Source organism: Giraffa tippelskirchi, chromosome 1 (assembly GCF_054371585.1).
Source record: "Giraffa tippelskirchi isolate mGirTip1 chromosome 1, T2T-mGirTip1v1.2.pri, whole genome shotgun sequence".
NCBI classification, from domain to species: Eukaryota; Metazoa; Chordata; class Mammalia; order Artiodactyla; family Giraffidae; genus Giraffa; species Giraffa tippelskirchi.
Genome location: NC_137275.1, coordinates 46,409,401 through 46,426,221, shown reverse-complemented (window position 1 = coordinate 46,426,221; position 16,821 = coordinate 46,409,401). Strand labels below are relative to the sequence as shown.

The window sequence follows — 16,821 nt, the reverse complement described above, 5'->3', positions numbered from 1 at the left end:
AAGAGCAGATGAGCAAACAGAAAATAAATAGCAAAATGATAGATTTAAATCCAACCATTTTATTAAACATCATAAGAAATGTAAATGATCTACACTCAAATTAGACAATAAAGATTGAATAAAATAAAAACAAATATCTAAGTGCTCTCCGTAGATGTTAATTTTAAATATAAAGATATGAATAAGTTAAAAGAATAGAAAAGATATACTGTATTAACACTACGAAAAACAAAGTTGAAATCACTATATTTAATAAATTTAAGAACAAGGTATCTTACCAGAGATAGAGGGATAATTTATAATAATAAAAGAGGCTTGAAAAAACTGCAAATCTACAGACTCAATAAAATACTCCTTATACTGAATCAAGTTTCTACAGATAGGAGCTGAACAGCAAAAGTTAAGCCTCTACAAAACCAAATGACAATGCTAACACTGCCATGACGTTTTAGTCAGGGAACAGAAACAGCCAGAGAAACAAGTCAAAAGAATTATGCACATGACAAAAGGACACCATTGTTATTTAAAAGCATTGGTAGAATTCCCACTAATACAAACAATAATGTAGAATATTTATTAATATTTCACATAGGAACCAGAGAATATGTCTAAATATCTGAGGAACAAGTCAAGATGGCACTTATCATGGGCCCCAAAAGGAAAATCTCAAAAGAATTTTAAAATTAGTTTTCCAAGCTTATTACCTTTCTCCTACACTGATGCTTCTGACAGTCTCGCATCTTAACACACTTAGTTTCACAAAGATAAGGTTTATGGCACGGCATTCGTTTTGTATGCTTCCCACAGCGACAATGCTTTTCCACTTCCTGGAAGAATCAAATGCTATTGACTTTTGTTGATATGATTTTTTTTCACATTGCTATCTCTATAATTACTAAAAAATGAAAGAGAAAAGTTTTAAGAGCCTTTTGTATGAAAGACTTAAAAAAAAAGGCTGAATTTTCTAAGACACTTGTTCCAAAAAGACTTCACAGAATTTCTATTATTAAATTTAGTAAAAATTTGATATTAAATAGCAAAACAATTAAAATCTCTTATATCTAATTACACAATAACATCTATACATCTAGTTTCAATAAAACAAGAAAACTGGGTCATCTGGTAGTATGTCAAAACCAAAATGACATCTAGGCATTTTTTTCCATCATCACTAAGCCTAATTCATTGTTGCTTTGAATGTCTATTGAGAATAAACAAGTCCACACTAGTCTAAAACTGACAACATTCAAACTTTTACCAAGGAGTACAAAATAAATGGTAACTTCAGATTTAACTGCTGGCATACTCTCTTGTTTCATCATAATAAATGTTAGATCATGACAACAGATGTTTAAGAGAACAATTATAAAACAATCCCATTTGACATATTATGACAGCTGTTAAAAAAGTAATTATTACAGGAGATGACTAACTTGTCTACATGTTTCACAAGCGCCTCGGTGACAACGCTGTGAACATCTATGGATTCCACATTCAAGTACTTTGTCACAACTGTCTCCACAAGTTGGTACATCTTCTGTACAAGGCAAGGAAAATTCTAGAAGCAGACAAAAAATCAGTATTAATAACAACATATATTATTATAAAGCACTAATAATGTGCCATGTACTCCTGGTTCCCTAAATGACAGGCCTTTCTGACATGAGTTTTTCCATCTACATAATTAATGGAAAAAGTTCACTTTAATGAAAATAACCCCTAATATTTGTAAAGTTTATGCTCTTTTTAATAAATATTCATTTGGCTGCATCGGATCTTAGTTGCGGCACGTGGGGTCTTCGCTGTCGCGCACAGCCTCTCTAGTTGTGGCATTCAGGCTTAGCCGCTCTGCAGCATGTGGGATCCTAGCTCCCAAACAGGGATCCAACCCCCCAAACAGGGATCCAACCCACGTCCCCTGCATTGCAGGGAGGATTCTTAACTACTGGACTGCCAGGGAAGTCCCAAAGTTTATGCGTTTTAAAAAGAATTCAACACATGACGTGTTACCATACTCAGGAAGCATTTTTATGAGCTAACTACTTCAGAAATACTTTTCTAAAGAAATTAGTCTCTGGAAACCAGTAGGAAGAATTCTACAATATACAGAATTAAAAAAAAAAAAAAGAAAAAATTGCTCTAAATAAGCTCATAGGATGGAAAAAAAAGATCCAGATTTTGAAACTATGAAATTGGCCTTTAACATAAATATTTTATAACAAATGTTGGCAATAATCTCACAAATATGTGTGCTGGTATTGGTGCTAAATCAAGAAAGTGAACGTCAACTGAAACTCTTCTATGTCTTTATCTCAAAGCAGTCAAAACTAAATTCACCTATAATCTAATACAGAATAATGGCAAGAGTTTATAACTATCAGGTTTCCTTCATGTGCTGGCCACTACACTAAATAATTTATGTGCATTTTGTCACTTAATTCTCACAATTATAAAGAAGGTACTACTATTGTCCCCATTTGAGAAAAGTATAGTTCAAGAAAGTGGGATTTCAACCCTGATATGCCTAGTCTTTTTTTTTTTAAATTTTAGCAGAGATTTATTCATGCAAGGAAAGAAAGAAATGGGATCAGAGGGAGGAACTAAATCAGGAATACATCTTGCAATACTTATATTCATCACAGTCTTAATTCAACCAGATTTATATGTTGGCACGCTATTCAGAATGGTGACCCTTATATAATCAAAGATCATATTATTATCACTCTACTTCAGTGTTTTGTTTGTTTTATCAGCATGCAGCACAATACTGACATTTACTTCCCTGAATGACTTCTCTTCACTGGTCAGGGGTTGAAAGAATAGGGGAGTTGGAAGAGCGTTCAGATGGAAGCCGAAGATACACCTTGAATGTGCTTTGATGGGTTGAAAAGAGGTTAGTCTGAGATTGACAAGACACTTGTTTCAGAGGCTCAGGAAGTTTGGGGACAAAATCTGAGTTCTTAATCCACCAGGCTACATTGTCCTGTTACCAAGGTGTGTAGAAATCTAATATTGAATTTATATTATTATTGAAATGACATTATAAGTTTCCAGAGAAAACTAATTGGGAAAATATAATAATTAGCATAACAAGTTGTCATAATCTGATTAAAGATTTTTTTGAAAGCCTTACTTGACTTCTGACACGGACAGAATCTTTTCCCAGATCGAGGACAATCTCCACAAGCACCTACATGGCAAACTTGCTCACACGTATGATTACCACATGGTAGTGTTTTCCCACATACCTAAAACAACATGCAATAAATGCTAAAGACTTAAAAGTTAACAAGACTTTGTATACGACATAATAATTTCTCAATCACAAATAAGCAGCTTCTTTATATTCCTCATATTATTATGCTTTCTCTCTTACACAGGTATCATGAATGTGCATAAACACACGTTTCTTATGTGCCAGAGTATATTTTTAAAATACAATAAAGGCAAAAAGAACATGCAGTTTCATGTGGTCATCCACCAAAGATTTCCAATGGTACTAAAGCCATGCCAATTCTAAGACAAGCTACAAAATCAATCCTACTTCCTCAATTGGATTAACTCAAGAAGAAGGAAAAGAGAGGGAGAAAAAGCTACCAAAAAAGAGTACATATGTACTAAATCCGAAATTCAACAAGTCGCTGTTAATTTGAAAAAAAAAATTTCTCCTGGTAATTAAAATGATATTAAATTGAAAAGTTTCCTAAAACATGAATAAAATTCATCTGAGTTGCTGTTCTTCCTCTCTTTTTATCCAACTAAACCTAACTAGCATTTCTAATTGTATATGCTTCGGTAGACTTTAACACCCACTCCTCAAAACGCATGTATGCTTACTTGATCACAGTGCCACAGCGGACTTGCACAGCTTCTTTCAGCTGCTCGTTTGCCACAGACACACTTTTGTCTACTAACTCTTGGACAGGGTGGGCAACTTCCTAAAATCAAAATGATAAATAAGGATGGAACATCATAAAAGCAATGGAGACTGCTTTGACTTCTGCTTAAGGCTGGAACACCTAACACTTATGACCTTTTACCTGAGTGACAAGGATTTTCACATTTATGTTGTCCACAAAGCAATTTCCGTCCACATGGCAGCTGACAGGACCATTCCTTAGCACTGCACCGGCGAGGGATAGGTTTTGCTTTCTTACAATAACAAGTAGTTGTGACCATCTTGGGACAAGGTGGGCAAGGACCTAGAATCCAATGAAAGGAAAAAAAATCAGAAGTCAAAAATTAAAATTTTCAGTTCCTACACCTATCAGTAATTCCTAACACTTTCCTGATACTTTAAAAGGCAATCCCTTCAAATATTTTCTTATGTACACTTAAGTTCTGAGTTCAACTTTCACAATGATTTTTTTGCTTCAATGTAAGAAGAAATAACTACCCACAAACAACAATATAATATATAACTCACCTGGATGGCAGAGTAGTAAACACTTATGGCCACAAGGAGGTTTAAAATCTCTCTCACATACTTGGCCACATGAATGAGGCACAAGCCATGGATCTAAAGGTGGATCTTCCACTTTTCCACAATAGCAATAGTACCTACTAGGTGTATCAGATCGTTTGTATTCAAACCTACATTTGGGACTACAAAGAATGAAATTTCTGAAGTTAATTTCATTTATAAAAGTGACATGAGACAGCAATACAAATATACTTAACAATGGAGTATATACAATCAGTTAATCTAACCTCTGCTCTATCTCCATATTAGTAAGAAACAAGATTTTACTAAAATCAACTTCAACTATCTAGAACAGCTCTGTCCAATAATTTCCTGAGACGATGGTCTATACCTGTCATGTCCAACACAATAGCCATTAGCCACATATGGCTAGTGAGCACTTGAAATGTGGCTAATACATTCAACTGAGGAGGAAACAATTTTTTATTTCATAATTTTTAAGAGTATAAACAACTGCAAGTGGCTAGTTGCTACTGTATTAAACAACATGTATCTAAAACACACCTACACAAGAAAGCAACATTAGCTTTCTACTAACTACCTGAACTTTATTCTTGAGATATTCATTCCAATTTTATAAGGCTCACTATTTTAAAGTTTGGTTGAGTGGTCTACAAATAAGCAAAATATATTAGCAATAGCAAGCAGAAGAGATAAATCAGGTTACATGTAGGTAATATAGCAGCAAGAAACATGACTTAAAATCTAGAAGGCGAAAAATATTTGAAGATAAAAAATACTCGTATTTAACATCTAATACAAAAATATATATATTTCAAATATGTCTAAGTCAAAGAAAAGTTCAAATACTGTTTCATGTTCTCTGCTAAAACAGATTTTTACCCAGCAAGACTAAAATAAAGCAGTTTTGGTCCTAGAAGCCAAACTAAAATAATAATATAGAAAATTTAGTAAGATTGGATAACTTCAAACTTTGATAGATTTCGAGGATAAAACTAGGAAGCCAATGATCAAAATGTTAGATGACAGTCTTGTACAATGTGATACTAAAATATACAAACAGGAGCTCCTGAGAGAAGCTGCAGAATTTCAGTGGATTCTAGTCGAAAAGAAATTAAAAGTTCTTTAAAAAGATAATTAAGGTGTTGCTTTGTGGTGGGGGGGGTGGGGGGAAGAATCTGAATGATTTATTAGCTACCAAAAGGAACCAGTAGCTATACAAGTTGGGGCAATGGGGGGAGCCATTAGTAGGTCTCATATTTTCACAAACCAAACGACTACTTGAAGGCCAAGCATGGATAGTGAAACTGCCAATAAAGCAACTTAGAAGCTACAATTTTCATTTATTTTACTACTAAACACTCCAACTAAATTAGAGAAAGTTACCAAGGCCAGGGATAATCTCTCTTTCCAAAATCATCATCCGTCAGAGAAGATACCAGAAACTGGCTGTCTTTAGCCCACTTCTGGATACAGGGCATGTGAAATATACAGAAACATCCTGAACAACTCCAAACCTAAGACAAAGGTATCAGAGATTAACAAACACAAAATGATTTTTCTTTGATAATTCCACAATACTTTAAAATAAGCATCACACTGAACCATTTTCAAGAGCTAATTATAGGAAAAAACCTTCCTTCTAGCATAATAGAAGAAATGTTCTTTAAAAAAATTTATTTACATGTAGAACACTTTAAAGAAAAATAATATTAACCATCCAGATTCATTCAGCTAGAAACTACTGCTAACATTCTGAAAAATCTAATATTTTTGTATATATTTCATACTTTTTAAAAAATGAGGTCATACTGCACTTACTGATAAGTAACTATAGCCTTTTCTTTTAACATAGTATAAGCATTTACCCTTATAAAATATGTTCATACAACATGATATTTATAGCTGTATAGCAGGTATCACATTGATTTATATACCATAAGTTAACAAATTTCGGGTTGTTGTACATTGTTTTTCTAATTGTAAATAACACCACAAAAGGAATCCTTAAACACAAGTATGTACATATAATCTGTTGCCCCACTGTTATAAAAAATCTATTAGTCTCGCAATTAATGCTAAATTCTAAAACTTGGGTGAGCAAAAAACTTGAAAATATATATATATATAAATATCATAAGCCAGCAGAAGCACTGAAAAAAAGCCAACTTCTTAGTTTGAGTTCCCCAAAAAAGCAGTGCCTAAGAAAAGAACTGGGATATAGAAGTAAAAGGTCAAGAGAGGGAAAAGGAAATGTGAATAAATTGCATATTACTCAGCTGATTACCACTAAGGGCCAAAGTTCAGTCCTGTTAGGAATGCTCTGAAGAATGACATAAAACATGCCTAGGACAACTCCAGCCCCAACAACTAGCAAAGAAGAAGCTGGGGCACTCATCCCTCAGCTCCCTACAGTAGAATGTTGCCCTAGCGGGCATTAACCCTGCTGTACTTCTGTACTACACCCATTTCCTGCTGAGTGAGTTCCCAAAGAGCAAGCAGTGAGGATGGGGAAAAAAACATCCACAGACAGCAAGTTTAATGCAGAGACTATTCCTCCACTGCAGCTGAATTCAGAATAAGCCAACCAGAAGCACCAAAGGCACCTGCAGCGGCTATGCTATCCTATCTGATAGAGCTTCGATTTCTGGTTCATTCTACATGACCCATCCATTTCACACCTGACCTGACTGCCCTTCTCTAGGCAATGGTGCTACAATAGCAGAGGATTAACTTGAGGTCTAAATGGTGAGTCTATCACATTCAGCCATCACTTCCCCTTAACTGCCTTATTAATGCTCTTTAAATTTACATATATATATATAACTTCACCATTAGGCCACAGAATCTCTAAGTACATAAGTTATCTCTGAATCCATCTCTCCTCATTAACCCTAGCCACTTTCCAGAAGCACCTTCAACACAACAGAAGCTCACTAATAAACCATAAATGTCACTGCTAGGTTTTACTTCCTTGAAGGCAGGGAACATAACTCTATTTTTTAAAACCTGGTGAAAGTAATGAAATACAGGTTAACATTTCAGTACTTGTGTGAATCTCTATAATGTACTGATGCTGAAAATGCTTTATCAACATGACATATGCATTGAAACTGAAAATATCTGCTTCAGTTTTGTTAATAAAGCTGAAAATATTCATTGCTCATTTAGAGGTATTTTTCTTTTAATCAGATTCCCCAAAACTGAATATCAATTTATAAATAGAATTCTCAAATGAAACACTTTGGAACAAAAACAAGCAAACAGAATAATAAATGATTGCAAATTATACAAGCAAAATAAGATATTTGAGGGAGACAACATTATTTTAGATAAGGGCAAAAACTTACTGCTTGGTTTCTCTTCACTGAAGCAATACAAATTAAGCATGTCATAGCCCCGGCTTGAAAAGCTTCATTTACGTACTGTTTAGTTCGCTCTAATTCTCGTACATCTCCATCTTGAAATTTAAAAATCGAAAACTTAACGTTAAGCAACATCTGAAAATAACACAAAGTCACCAATAGCACCACATTATGTGAGCACTGTCTAGTATTATCCACTGTTCAAGCTACAGCTAAAAAAAGGAGAAGCTAAAGGAAAAAAGCAACCAGTGGACTGCCAAGAGGTCACCAAGTCCATGCATTCTATTTTGATCTTCTCTCAGAGTTTACCTGCTGTTACAGTTCTTAACAAATCCCATGTGGGCAGAGCCTCAGGCAAAGGCAGCAAGATGTCAATAAGAGAAAGCATACCAAAAAGCGAGGTGAAAGAAACTGAAAAGTCTAAGCTCAGCAGAGCCACTGAGCCTAAATATAAGCATATGTTCATCAGTGTGTAAGTGCGTAAGAGTCTGTGTGTATGAGTCTGTCTGTCTGACAAAGCATGTTCTTAGAAAAAAATCTGTCGAATGAAAAGATCAATACAGTACAATAACCTTGTTTCATTAAATTATGCTATTTCTGTTTAAAAAGGAAGCATGACTTAGAAAAAAAATTACTACACCGAATTTTCTTTAAGCAATCATTAAGCATTTACTTGGTAGACACTGCACTAATTGTATTTCGGTAAGATTAAATAAGATGTTTTTAATTTCATTTTACAGATGAGAAAACTGTAGCACATAACATTTAAGTAACTTTGGTATGGCTCCAAAGTGAGTCCTCTTGACCACTATGCTATGCTGCAGCAAGGGTTTAATACAGGAAGGTCCAAGAAATAACAGCACAATGAAAGGCAGAAAAACAACCCAAAAGTTCACATGACACCAAAAGGACAATAATCTGAATCACTTTAGTGTAAGAAAAATAAACCTACAGGCCTTTAGTATAATAAAGATTATTCAATAGAGGTTAACCAAGTCTTCAAGAAAAGTACACTACTAGCATAAACTATCGTAAGTACAAAACATGGCAATAAAATTGTACAGGCAAAAATTTTTGTCATCAAAAAGAAAAATAAAAAGGACACTTGGGTAATTCTTTACTTTCTAAGACCATCTGTTGCTGCTGCTGTTGCTAAGTCGCTTCAGTCGTGTCGGACCCTGTGCGACCCCATCGACAACAGCCCACCAGGCTCCTCTGTCCCTGGGATTCTCCAGGCAAGAACACTGGAGTGGGTTGCCATTTCCTTCTCCAATGCATGAGAGAGAAAAGTGAAAATGAAGTCGCTCAGTCGTGTCTGACTCTTCGCGACCCCATGGACTGTAGCTTACCAGGCTCCTCCGTCCACGGGATTTTCCAGGCAAGAGTACTGGAGGGGGTGCCACTAAGACCATCTAAGTAAACACAAAACTCACAAAATCTTGTTCTACCATACTATAAACACAAGTATAATTTAGGTTATTAAACAAAGTATACATAAAATCACTCCCAAAACTATAAAATACTATAAACTTACTAAAGAAAATTGTTTTGAACAACCATCAAAGTTTGAAGAGAATCCTTAAAGGCAGACTTAATAACCATATTCTATGTATTTATTTTGCTCTTTGACATAGCTGGCTCTAACAAATGTAGAGCATTTTAAAATTTCATCTAATTTAACCGCTACCATGTAACACAGAAGATGAAAACAAGATGAATAGACTTTAATAAAATAAAGTTTAATCTTATATTTATAAAATTTATGTAAAACTTCTTTGAAAATTGTGTTAAAACTTGGCTGCAGCAATAAAGTATACTGTCACGGTGGATAGGATGGCATTTGAAGTAGTGCATTTTAACAAGATCACTCTGGCAACTGAAGAAAAATGACTGTGGGGAGGCCAAGACGGGAAACATGAAGTGCCAGAGAGGAGGTAGTTACAGCAGATGAAGCAAAAAATGACCTTTAGTAAGTCAATGTGTCCATCTCAGCTTTCTCATCTTTAAAATTGTAGTAATAATATCTACCCACAGAGCTATTATATGGATTTAAATAGCCATTATTTAATAACTATTAAACCTATTAAACAGCTGTAGGGGCCTGAATTAAGGTGATGACAGTATGGGGAAAGGTGGGGTGAATTTAAGAAATTTAGGAAGTAAAATTCAGCAGGTCTTGGTGACAATGAGATTGTGTTGCTTTGAAAAGTCAAAGTTCATGCCAAGATTCAGAAGGAAAGATGGCTGTGTCTGAAGAGCTGTCTGACATGGGCAGAGGGGAGGAGCGGGAGCAAACAAAATATACTCATGTCATGTATATGCCAACCCTGCTCTCAGATTTCTGCCTTAGGTGGGTGACTAGGAAAACTGTGGCACTTCTAATTAATATAAAGAAAATAAGACAATAAATAAGTTATCTTTCAATATATGTTTATGTTTCCATAGGCCAGCAAGACAGCAATACCCAACAGGAAGCTGACCATTAAAGTCTGAAACTTGAAAGATCATGAAAGTATAAAGGCTGTGCTCAGGCAGAAAAAATGGAACTTCTTTGGTTAAGTTCTGGTGTTCAATTCACTAACATTGAGATGGGAACCATCTCATGATTCTGGCATTTACTGTACTAGTCAAGTTTCCTTATTTTGGTAGAGGCAAAGGACAGAACACAATGAAATGCATATCAAAATACTTATGGATTTGACACAATACAGCATAAGAAAAATTGCCTTAACACTTTGAGATGAAAGCTGGGTTAAAAATTAACAAACCTCATAAATGATAAAAGTTTTCTAAACACTAGACAGAAATACTCAGTTATATCCACTGGATTTCCTATTTAAAAATAACACCTGTACCTAGAATGGTTTAAGTGAGGTCTTCTTGAAGGAAACCTGAAGTTACTTTCTATGAAGTCCTTTAAAAGCAAAAAACCTCAAGGTTCCTCTTTACCAACTTTACCAAGCCTGGCTGAGCCAGGCTTCTTAGTCAAGCTTCCTAATCTTAATTCCTTGCCAGATACGGTAAATTCCTTGGAAACCATTTTGATGATGTGTACCCATGCTCATGATGCTATCAGTATACTCAGCAAATAATGTGGATAATACATACAAGAATGCTTCCAGCAACGACTGTAAGCATAAAATGTGGAACATGTAAGAGCACTTCACTGAAAATAATCTATTTATACACTTAGTACCAAATCTTCACAGCAACATCACTTTGCCCCTTGCTCTCATAAACAAATATGGCTAAGTAACCCAGATATATACAACATACAATGTGACTGCACACACTGAACCTGAGGAGACTAAGATTTTTTTTTAAAGCATAAAGATCAGAAGTTGTAAGATATAAAATAAAGGAATAAAGTCAAGAAATGAAACTGACTCCAAGATACATTTAACATAATGAAAAAGAGAAAAATGAAGAATCAATTTAAAGGAGTATTCAAAATCTTCAAGTGCAATCAAACCATCATCAGGAACAACTGGACCCAACTCATCTCTCAGGGAAGATCCCCTACCTGGGCCCACCACCCAGGCCTACTAATGAGATGCCAATTAAACACCAAAGAGAATTTCTAAAGCTGTAAAAGACATTGTCATCCTATTACTGTGATAAAACATATAACTCAAATAGTTAAAGGTGTAAATATTCAACTCCACAGCACAAGAATGTTCATTCTTAATATACAAAAAGTATGCCACAAAGAGTAAAGGTGTTAGAAAAAGTCAGGAATATATTTTTCATTTGATGTAAAAATATCAAAATTTAAAAGATCATACAGTACCTGTCTGAGTAGTATAAGTTGTAAATGTATTAGCAACTATTTTTCCTCTTTTTCCTTCAAAATCTTCATCCCCTTCTTCTTCAGATGAAGAGCTAAAGTGTTCTTCAACAATTTTTTTGGCTGCAGCCTGATTAGCCTTCTTGATTTCCTCAAATTTCTTTTGAGATATTAGCTCTGCTTAATAGAAAAAAAAATGTTTTTCATTTCTGCAAAACAATCTCGCAAAAAGCAAGACATGATATACCAACACATTATTAAAATACAGATTTAAAAGCCACCTTTGGTGCATTCTATTTTACTGTCATCTATGAAAAAAAGTATTTTCAAATTTCTTGTCATACAGGTAAAGAGAATACCACAATATAAGCTTTCATTTCTGTTAAATATTCTGGTAAATGCAACAAACTGTTCTAGAGTGACTAACAAATCAATTTTTTAAATTATAAAGGCATGTTAAAGTGTCAAAAAACTTCAACCTCAAGACAAGGACATTAACAAAATTAAAGTGAGATGTTTAAAAATAAATGGTAGGAAGGTTCAAGAGAGCAGGGATACATATAACTGATTCACTTTGTTGTACAGCAGAAACTAACACAGCAATGCAAAGCAATTATACTCCAATAATAAAAAAAAAGTTTTAAATGAATGGTACACAGTGATTCTTAAGAGGTGGGAAACATACCCACTGGGAGCACTGATTCTGATGAATCAGCAAAGCCAGGTGCTTTTTCAAATCATCTTCTTCCATACTTCAAACCCAACATGGCCTGGCCCACCAAAGACTTAGCACAAGCAATATTCACTGTATACCCACTATGTTTACAATCTGCTGCTTAGAAAGCTCAAGAACTTTTTTGTCTTTATTAGCATGTGGTCACAAAACACATTTACTGAACATTAATCCCACACAAGAAGTGACTGACGGTGGCGCAGACAGTAAAGAATCTGCCTGCAAGGCGGGAGACCTGGGTTCGATCCCTGGGCCGCAAGAAGATCCTCTGGAAGAGGGCATGGTAGCCCATTCCAGTATTCTTGCCTGGAGACTCCCCATGACCAGAGGAGCCTAGTGAGCTACAGTCCATGGGGTCGCAGAGAGTCAGACACAACTGAGTGACTAAGCACAGGAATCCCACACAAAATACTGCTAACATGGAAAATGTGCTTCTCACAACTTCATTCCAAAGAGAAATGTTAAATAAGTTTTGAATTAGTTCCATTATTCTGTTTAGAACTGTCTGTACTTCTGACTTTGTTACTTGCTTAAATAATGCAAAAAAGAATTAGACTACTTCATAGCACATTCCCAATGAGACTTCAAACTCCTCAAGAGCAAGGACTATCAGAATTCTCCTCAAGCATTATTAATAAACTCTTCTGGACAGCAACACAGTTCAAGAAAGGAGCCACAAACATACTGAATTGATCTTAATTCATTAGTGCCTTAATTCATCAGCACACTAAGAAATGCACTTTATGCTTGAAACTGATGAGTCACTACTCATACAAACTTTCCTATTTTAGGTGATGTATTTGTATTTAATGATGTTTTATCTTTATTTTCCTCATGAAATGCTTTCCTTTTCTTATTGCAGCTGGCTTGGCTGGGAACTACTGGGTGTTTCAAGTAAAACTGGAGAAAAATGTACAGAGCTTACAAAGGAATCTTTGAGTGCTAGTAGAAAACTAATTGATATAAATATATGACTCAAAATTTTTTTAAAGGTTGAAGCAGATATAATAAAAACATTCATAACCTGATCAATAGACCCAGATCAGATCATCACAAAGACGGCTGACAAAGCAACCTTCCCATATATTATTTCTTACAGTCAAACCTCAATTATCCAGTTGAAGGATGCTTGCTTTTCTCTATCCACAAAATCCAAGAAAGTTGACCAAAACTGTTCACAGGTCTCCCTCTTGCATACCTCACTACCACCACTATCATACTCAGTAACTCACCACTATCATAAACTCAGAATACCACCTAACTTTAAAATTAGCTGAGGTGAAACATTCAGAAGCTCAATTTGCTCCTCCACCCAAAAAAATATATTTTGAAAATACAACAATAAAATGATTTCTGGGATTATTCCCTTACCCCTCTACACTCTTTCACTACTGTAGACAACTGAAAGCTGCATGTGTCCACTTAGACTCCACCAAAACACTGCTTTGTTGTTCAGTCACTAAGTTCTTTGTGACCCCATGAACTGCAGCAAGCCAGGCTTCCCTGTCCTTCACTATCTCTGAGAGTTAGCTCCAACTCCTGTCCATTGCCTTGGGTGAAGGATATTGACAAGCTGGAGGAGGCCACACTAGATACATTCAGGAAAGGATATGGAATTTGTGACCCCAGTAGAAAACTACCACAAACTCAAGTGCGTATAGAACACAGATAATTAAAGTCACTAAACTAAGCAATCAAACAAAGATGAAAAATGACAACCAGCCCCAGGAGGCACAATGCAAAGGGGAAAGCCTAAATCCAATCTAAAAGGGATTTCTGTAACTCGGCCCAGCCGACTGTTGCCACGCATAAAAGTACCAAAGCCACAGTGTTTTAGAAGAAAAGTTGTTAACCGGATTTTTATGAAATTTTAAAAGAAAAACCAAAAAACTGCCGGCAATCAATTCAGATTTAACGCATTGTGTTAACCAAACTATACGCTAAATCAGACCGCTGGGCTATGATTTGCAACCTTGGGGATTCAATAGACAAGAGTGAAGGGAAGACTACTGGACGGAGAAATAACAAAGATTAATATCAATTAAACTGATGATGAATAAGGTGTGATGGGAATCGGCCTAGAATGAGCAGCTGCCTGAAAGCTTTGAGAAGTGAGGCCAATTATAAACTCCCGAAGGAGAAGAAAAGAAGTGAAGGCGGAGGCAGCTCGGACTAGGCAGTGCCTTAGGAGGTGGGCATTCAGGTGAGCCCGAGAACAGGAGCCATTCTCACCACCGGCCACGGAAGTCTGCGGCGCTTCAGACCTCGCGGGGCTGCGCCTCCCTGAGCTACCTGCAGCCGCAGGGATGGCCGCTCCTCCGGGGCTGAGGCCAGGACCAGCAGCGCCCACCGACCCCTTCTCTCGCCCTCCTCCGGCGCCGCGGAGATGGACTCCATTTCCTGAGGAGGGGGCCGCAGTGGCTCGTCCTCGGGCTCGGCCTCGACCACCGGCCACCTGGCGCCAGGAAGCTTCCATCCCTGCAGAGGAAAAAAAAAAAGAGTGGAAGGAGCGTGAGAGCTGTGGTGCCGAGGAGTCTGGGGAAAAGGACAGTGAGGGAAACCGAGGTGAGGGTGGAACGAAGAGGGTCTCCGCCGGGCGGGGGCCGGATTTGAAAAGGTCGCGGCCCTGTCTCTCCAGAGGGCGAGCCCTCGCTACGCCCAGGCTCTGGAGATGGCTAGCAGAGGGAGAGAGGCAGAGAAATGGACTGCAGAGCAAGGCGCATACAGCCACGGAGAAAGAGAGTCGAGGGAGAAGGAAAGAGCTTCCTGGGCCTCGGAGTAGCGCGGTGATGGGAGAACAACCGACTGACCCGGCGTATCCCGCCGGGAAGCAACTGCAGTAGCAAACCCCAAGGAAAGCTACGTCTCCTTACCGACGGCGCCCGCCTCCAGCGACTACAATTCCCAGAAGTCCAAGCCCACAGATCGCAGAACGCGTGGCATCACCGGCCGCTTCCTCATCCGGGACCTTTTCTGTGTGTTGGCAAGTCCTCAGAACGCATGCTCCAACTGAACCGGGCCTTCGGAAACTACAGTTCCCGAAATGCTCTGGGGTTCGGGCTTCCCTTGTGGCTCAGCTGGTAAAGAATCCGCCCGCAATGCGGGAGACCTGGGTTCGATCCCTGCGTTGGGAAGAGAAGGGAACGGCTACCCACTCCAGTATCCTGGCCTAGAGTATTCCGTGGACTGTATAGTCCATGGGGTCGCAAAGAGTCGGACACGACTGAGCGACTTTCACTTTCACTTCGGGCGGGCGGTGCGCAGAGAAAGAGAACTAGATGGGGAAGTGGGCGGGCCCTGAGGTGTTCAAGACACCGAAGGTTGCTGCTTTTTCCTCGCAACCTAACTGGAATCTGTACCAGTGGTCGTAATTGACTGCCCACTGTCTTTGGTGCCAGGGAACTTTTCTCTCAGATGGGAAAAGGCATTTACGAGAAAAATACTTTGAGGTCGGGGAAGTGAAGTCGCTCAGTCGTGTCCGACTCTTTGCGACCCCATGGACTGTAGCCTAACAGGCTCCTCCATCCGTGGGATTTTCCTGGCAAAAATAGTGGAGTGGGTTGCCATTTCCTTCTCCATTGAGGTCGGGGAAGAGGGAGGGAAAGCCGAGGGAGTGTTGCGGTAAAGTGGCTGGAGTGGAGAAAACGCTCTTCTGAATTACTAAAGGGATGTAGAAGATAAATCTAACGGCATTAGTATCAAAGTCCTTTATAGTTTATAATATACTGTTTCTGAAGCAGGCCGATTTTTACTTTCACAACAAAAGGAAAAGGATTTGAGAGCCAGGTCTGGTCCTAATTCTTCTGACTTCTCTGTTTTCTATAATAGATAAAGAGAAGAGTGGGGGCAATTTTAAAAATTCAGGAGTCTGTCTGGGATTGAGAAGTAAGTTAATTGCTGTTTGGGACTACACGGCCCTTTACAACTCTTCAGCTTAATTAATAAATACCTAATATTAATATAGCACTTATTAAGTTCCAGGCACTATGCTAAGTGTTTTACATATATATGTATTTTAACAATATGATACTCAATAATACTATTTTTATCCCCATTTTACAGCTGAGAACACTGAGGGATAGAGATGTTAAGTTCCTTGCCCTTGACATAGCCTGGTGTTGTTTTCTATTCCATTTTGTAAATTAGGAAATAAAGACACAGAAAACTTCCTTATTAAATATCCCAACAGAGCCAGGACTGCAGCTGAGCTGTGTGACTCCTGTACTATACTCTTAGAAACACCATACTACTTAATTACTATGAAAAAGTAATGTTTACATAAAAATTCCAGTTATGTTTAGAGGCTAAAGGCAAAAGGCTCACATGTTCAGAGTTTTTCCCTTGCCATATTTTGCAATGATAATTGATAACCATAATAACTACTGTGGAGTCAAAAAGAATGTTATATGCTATGTGAATGAGCAAGCATTTATTATAGTATTCTCAAAACGCTTAGTGGAGAGCCGATGGATATTATAATGTGGAAGTATAT

General features: G+C 37.4%; 1 protein-coding gene across 7 annotated transcripts in view; it reads right to left on the bottom strand.

Annotated features, from left to right (window-relative positions):
- Nucleotides 1–15,580, bottom strand: part of NFXL1 (nuclear transcription factor, X-box binding like 1) — a 55,370-nt gene extending 39,790 nt beyond the window's left edge. For 2 of the 7 annotated variants that reach the window (XM_081590684.1, XM_081590720.1), the window contains exons 1-11: nt 15,203–15,340; nt 14,622–14,807; nt 11,600–11,773; nt 7,795–7,904; nt 5,831–5,961; nt 4,427–4,605; nt 4,041–4,202; nt 3,838–3,938; nt 3,134–3,248; nt 1,434–1,558; nt 705–827 (exon numbers count right to left, since the gene is read on the bottom strand). In XM_081590684.1, coding sequence (XP_081446810.1) covers nt 705–827; nt 1,434–1,558; nt 3,134–3,248; nt 3,838–3,938; nt 4,041–4,202; nt 4,427–4,605; nt 5,831–5,961; nt 7,795–7,904; nt 11,600–11,773; nt 14,622–14,805 — 1,404 coding nt within the window. In that variant the 5' untranslated portion in view covers nt 14,806–14,807; nt 15,203–15,340. Of the gene's footprint in view, nt 1–704; nt 828–1,433; nt 1,559–3,133; nt 3,249–3,837; nt 3,939–4,040; nt 4,203–4,426; nt 4,606–5,830; nt 5,962–7,794; nt 7,905–11,599; nt 11,777–14,561; nt 14,808–15,139 lie in introns of all 7 variants that reach the window. The other 5 variants (XM_081590665.1, XM_081590713.1, XM_081590675.1 and 2 more) reach the window with 5 other exon arrangements.
- Between the last annotated feature and the right edge of the window lie 1,241 nt (nt 15,581–16,821).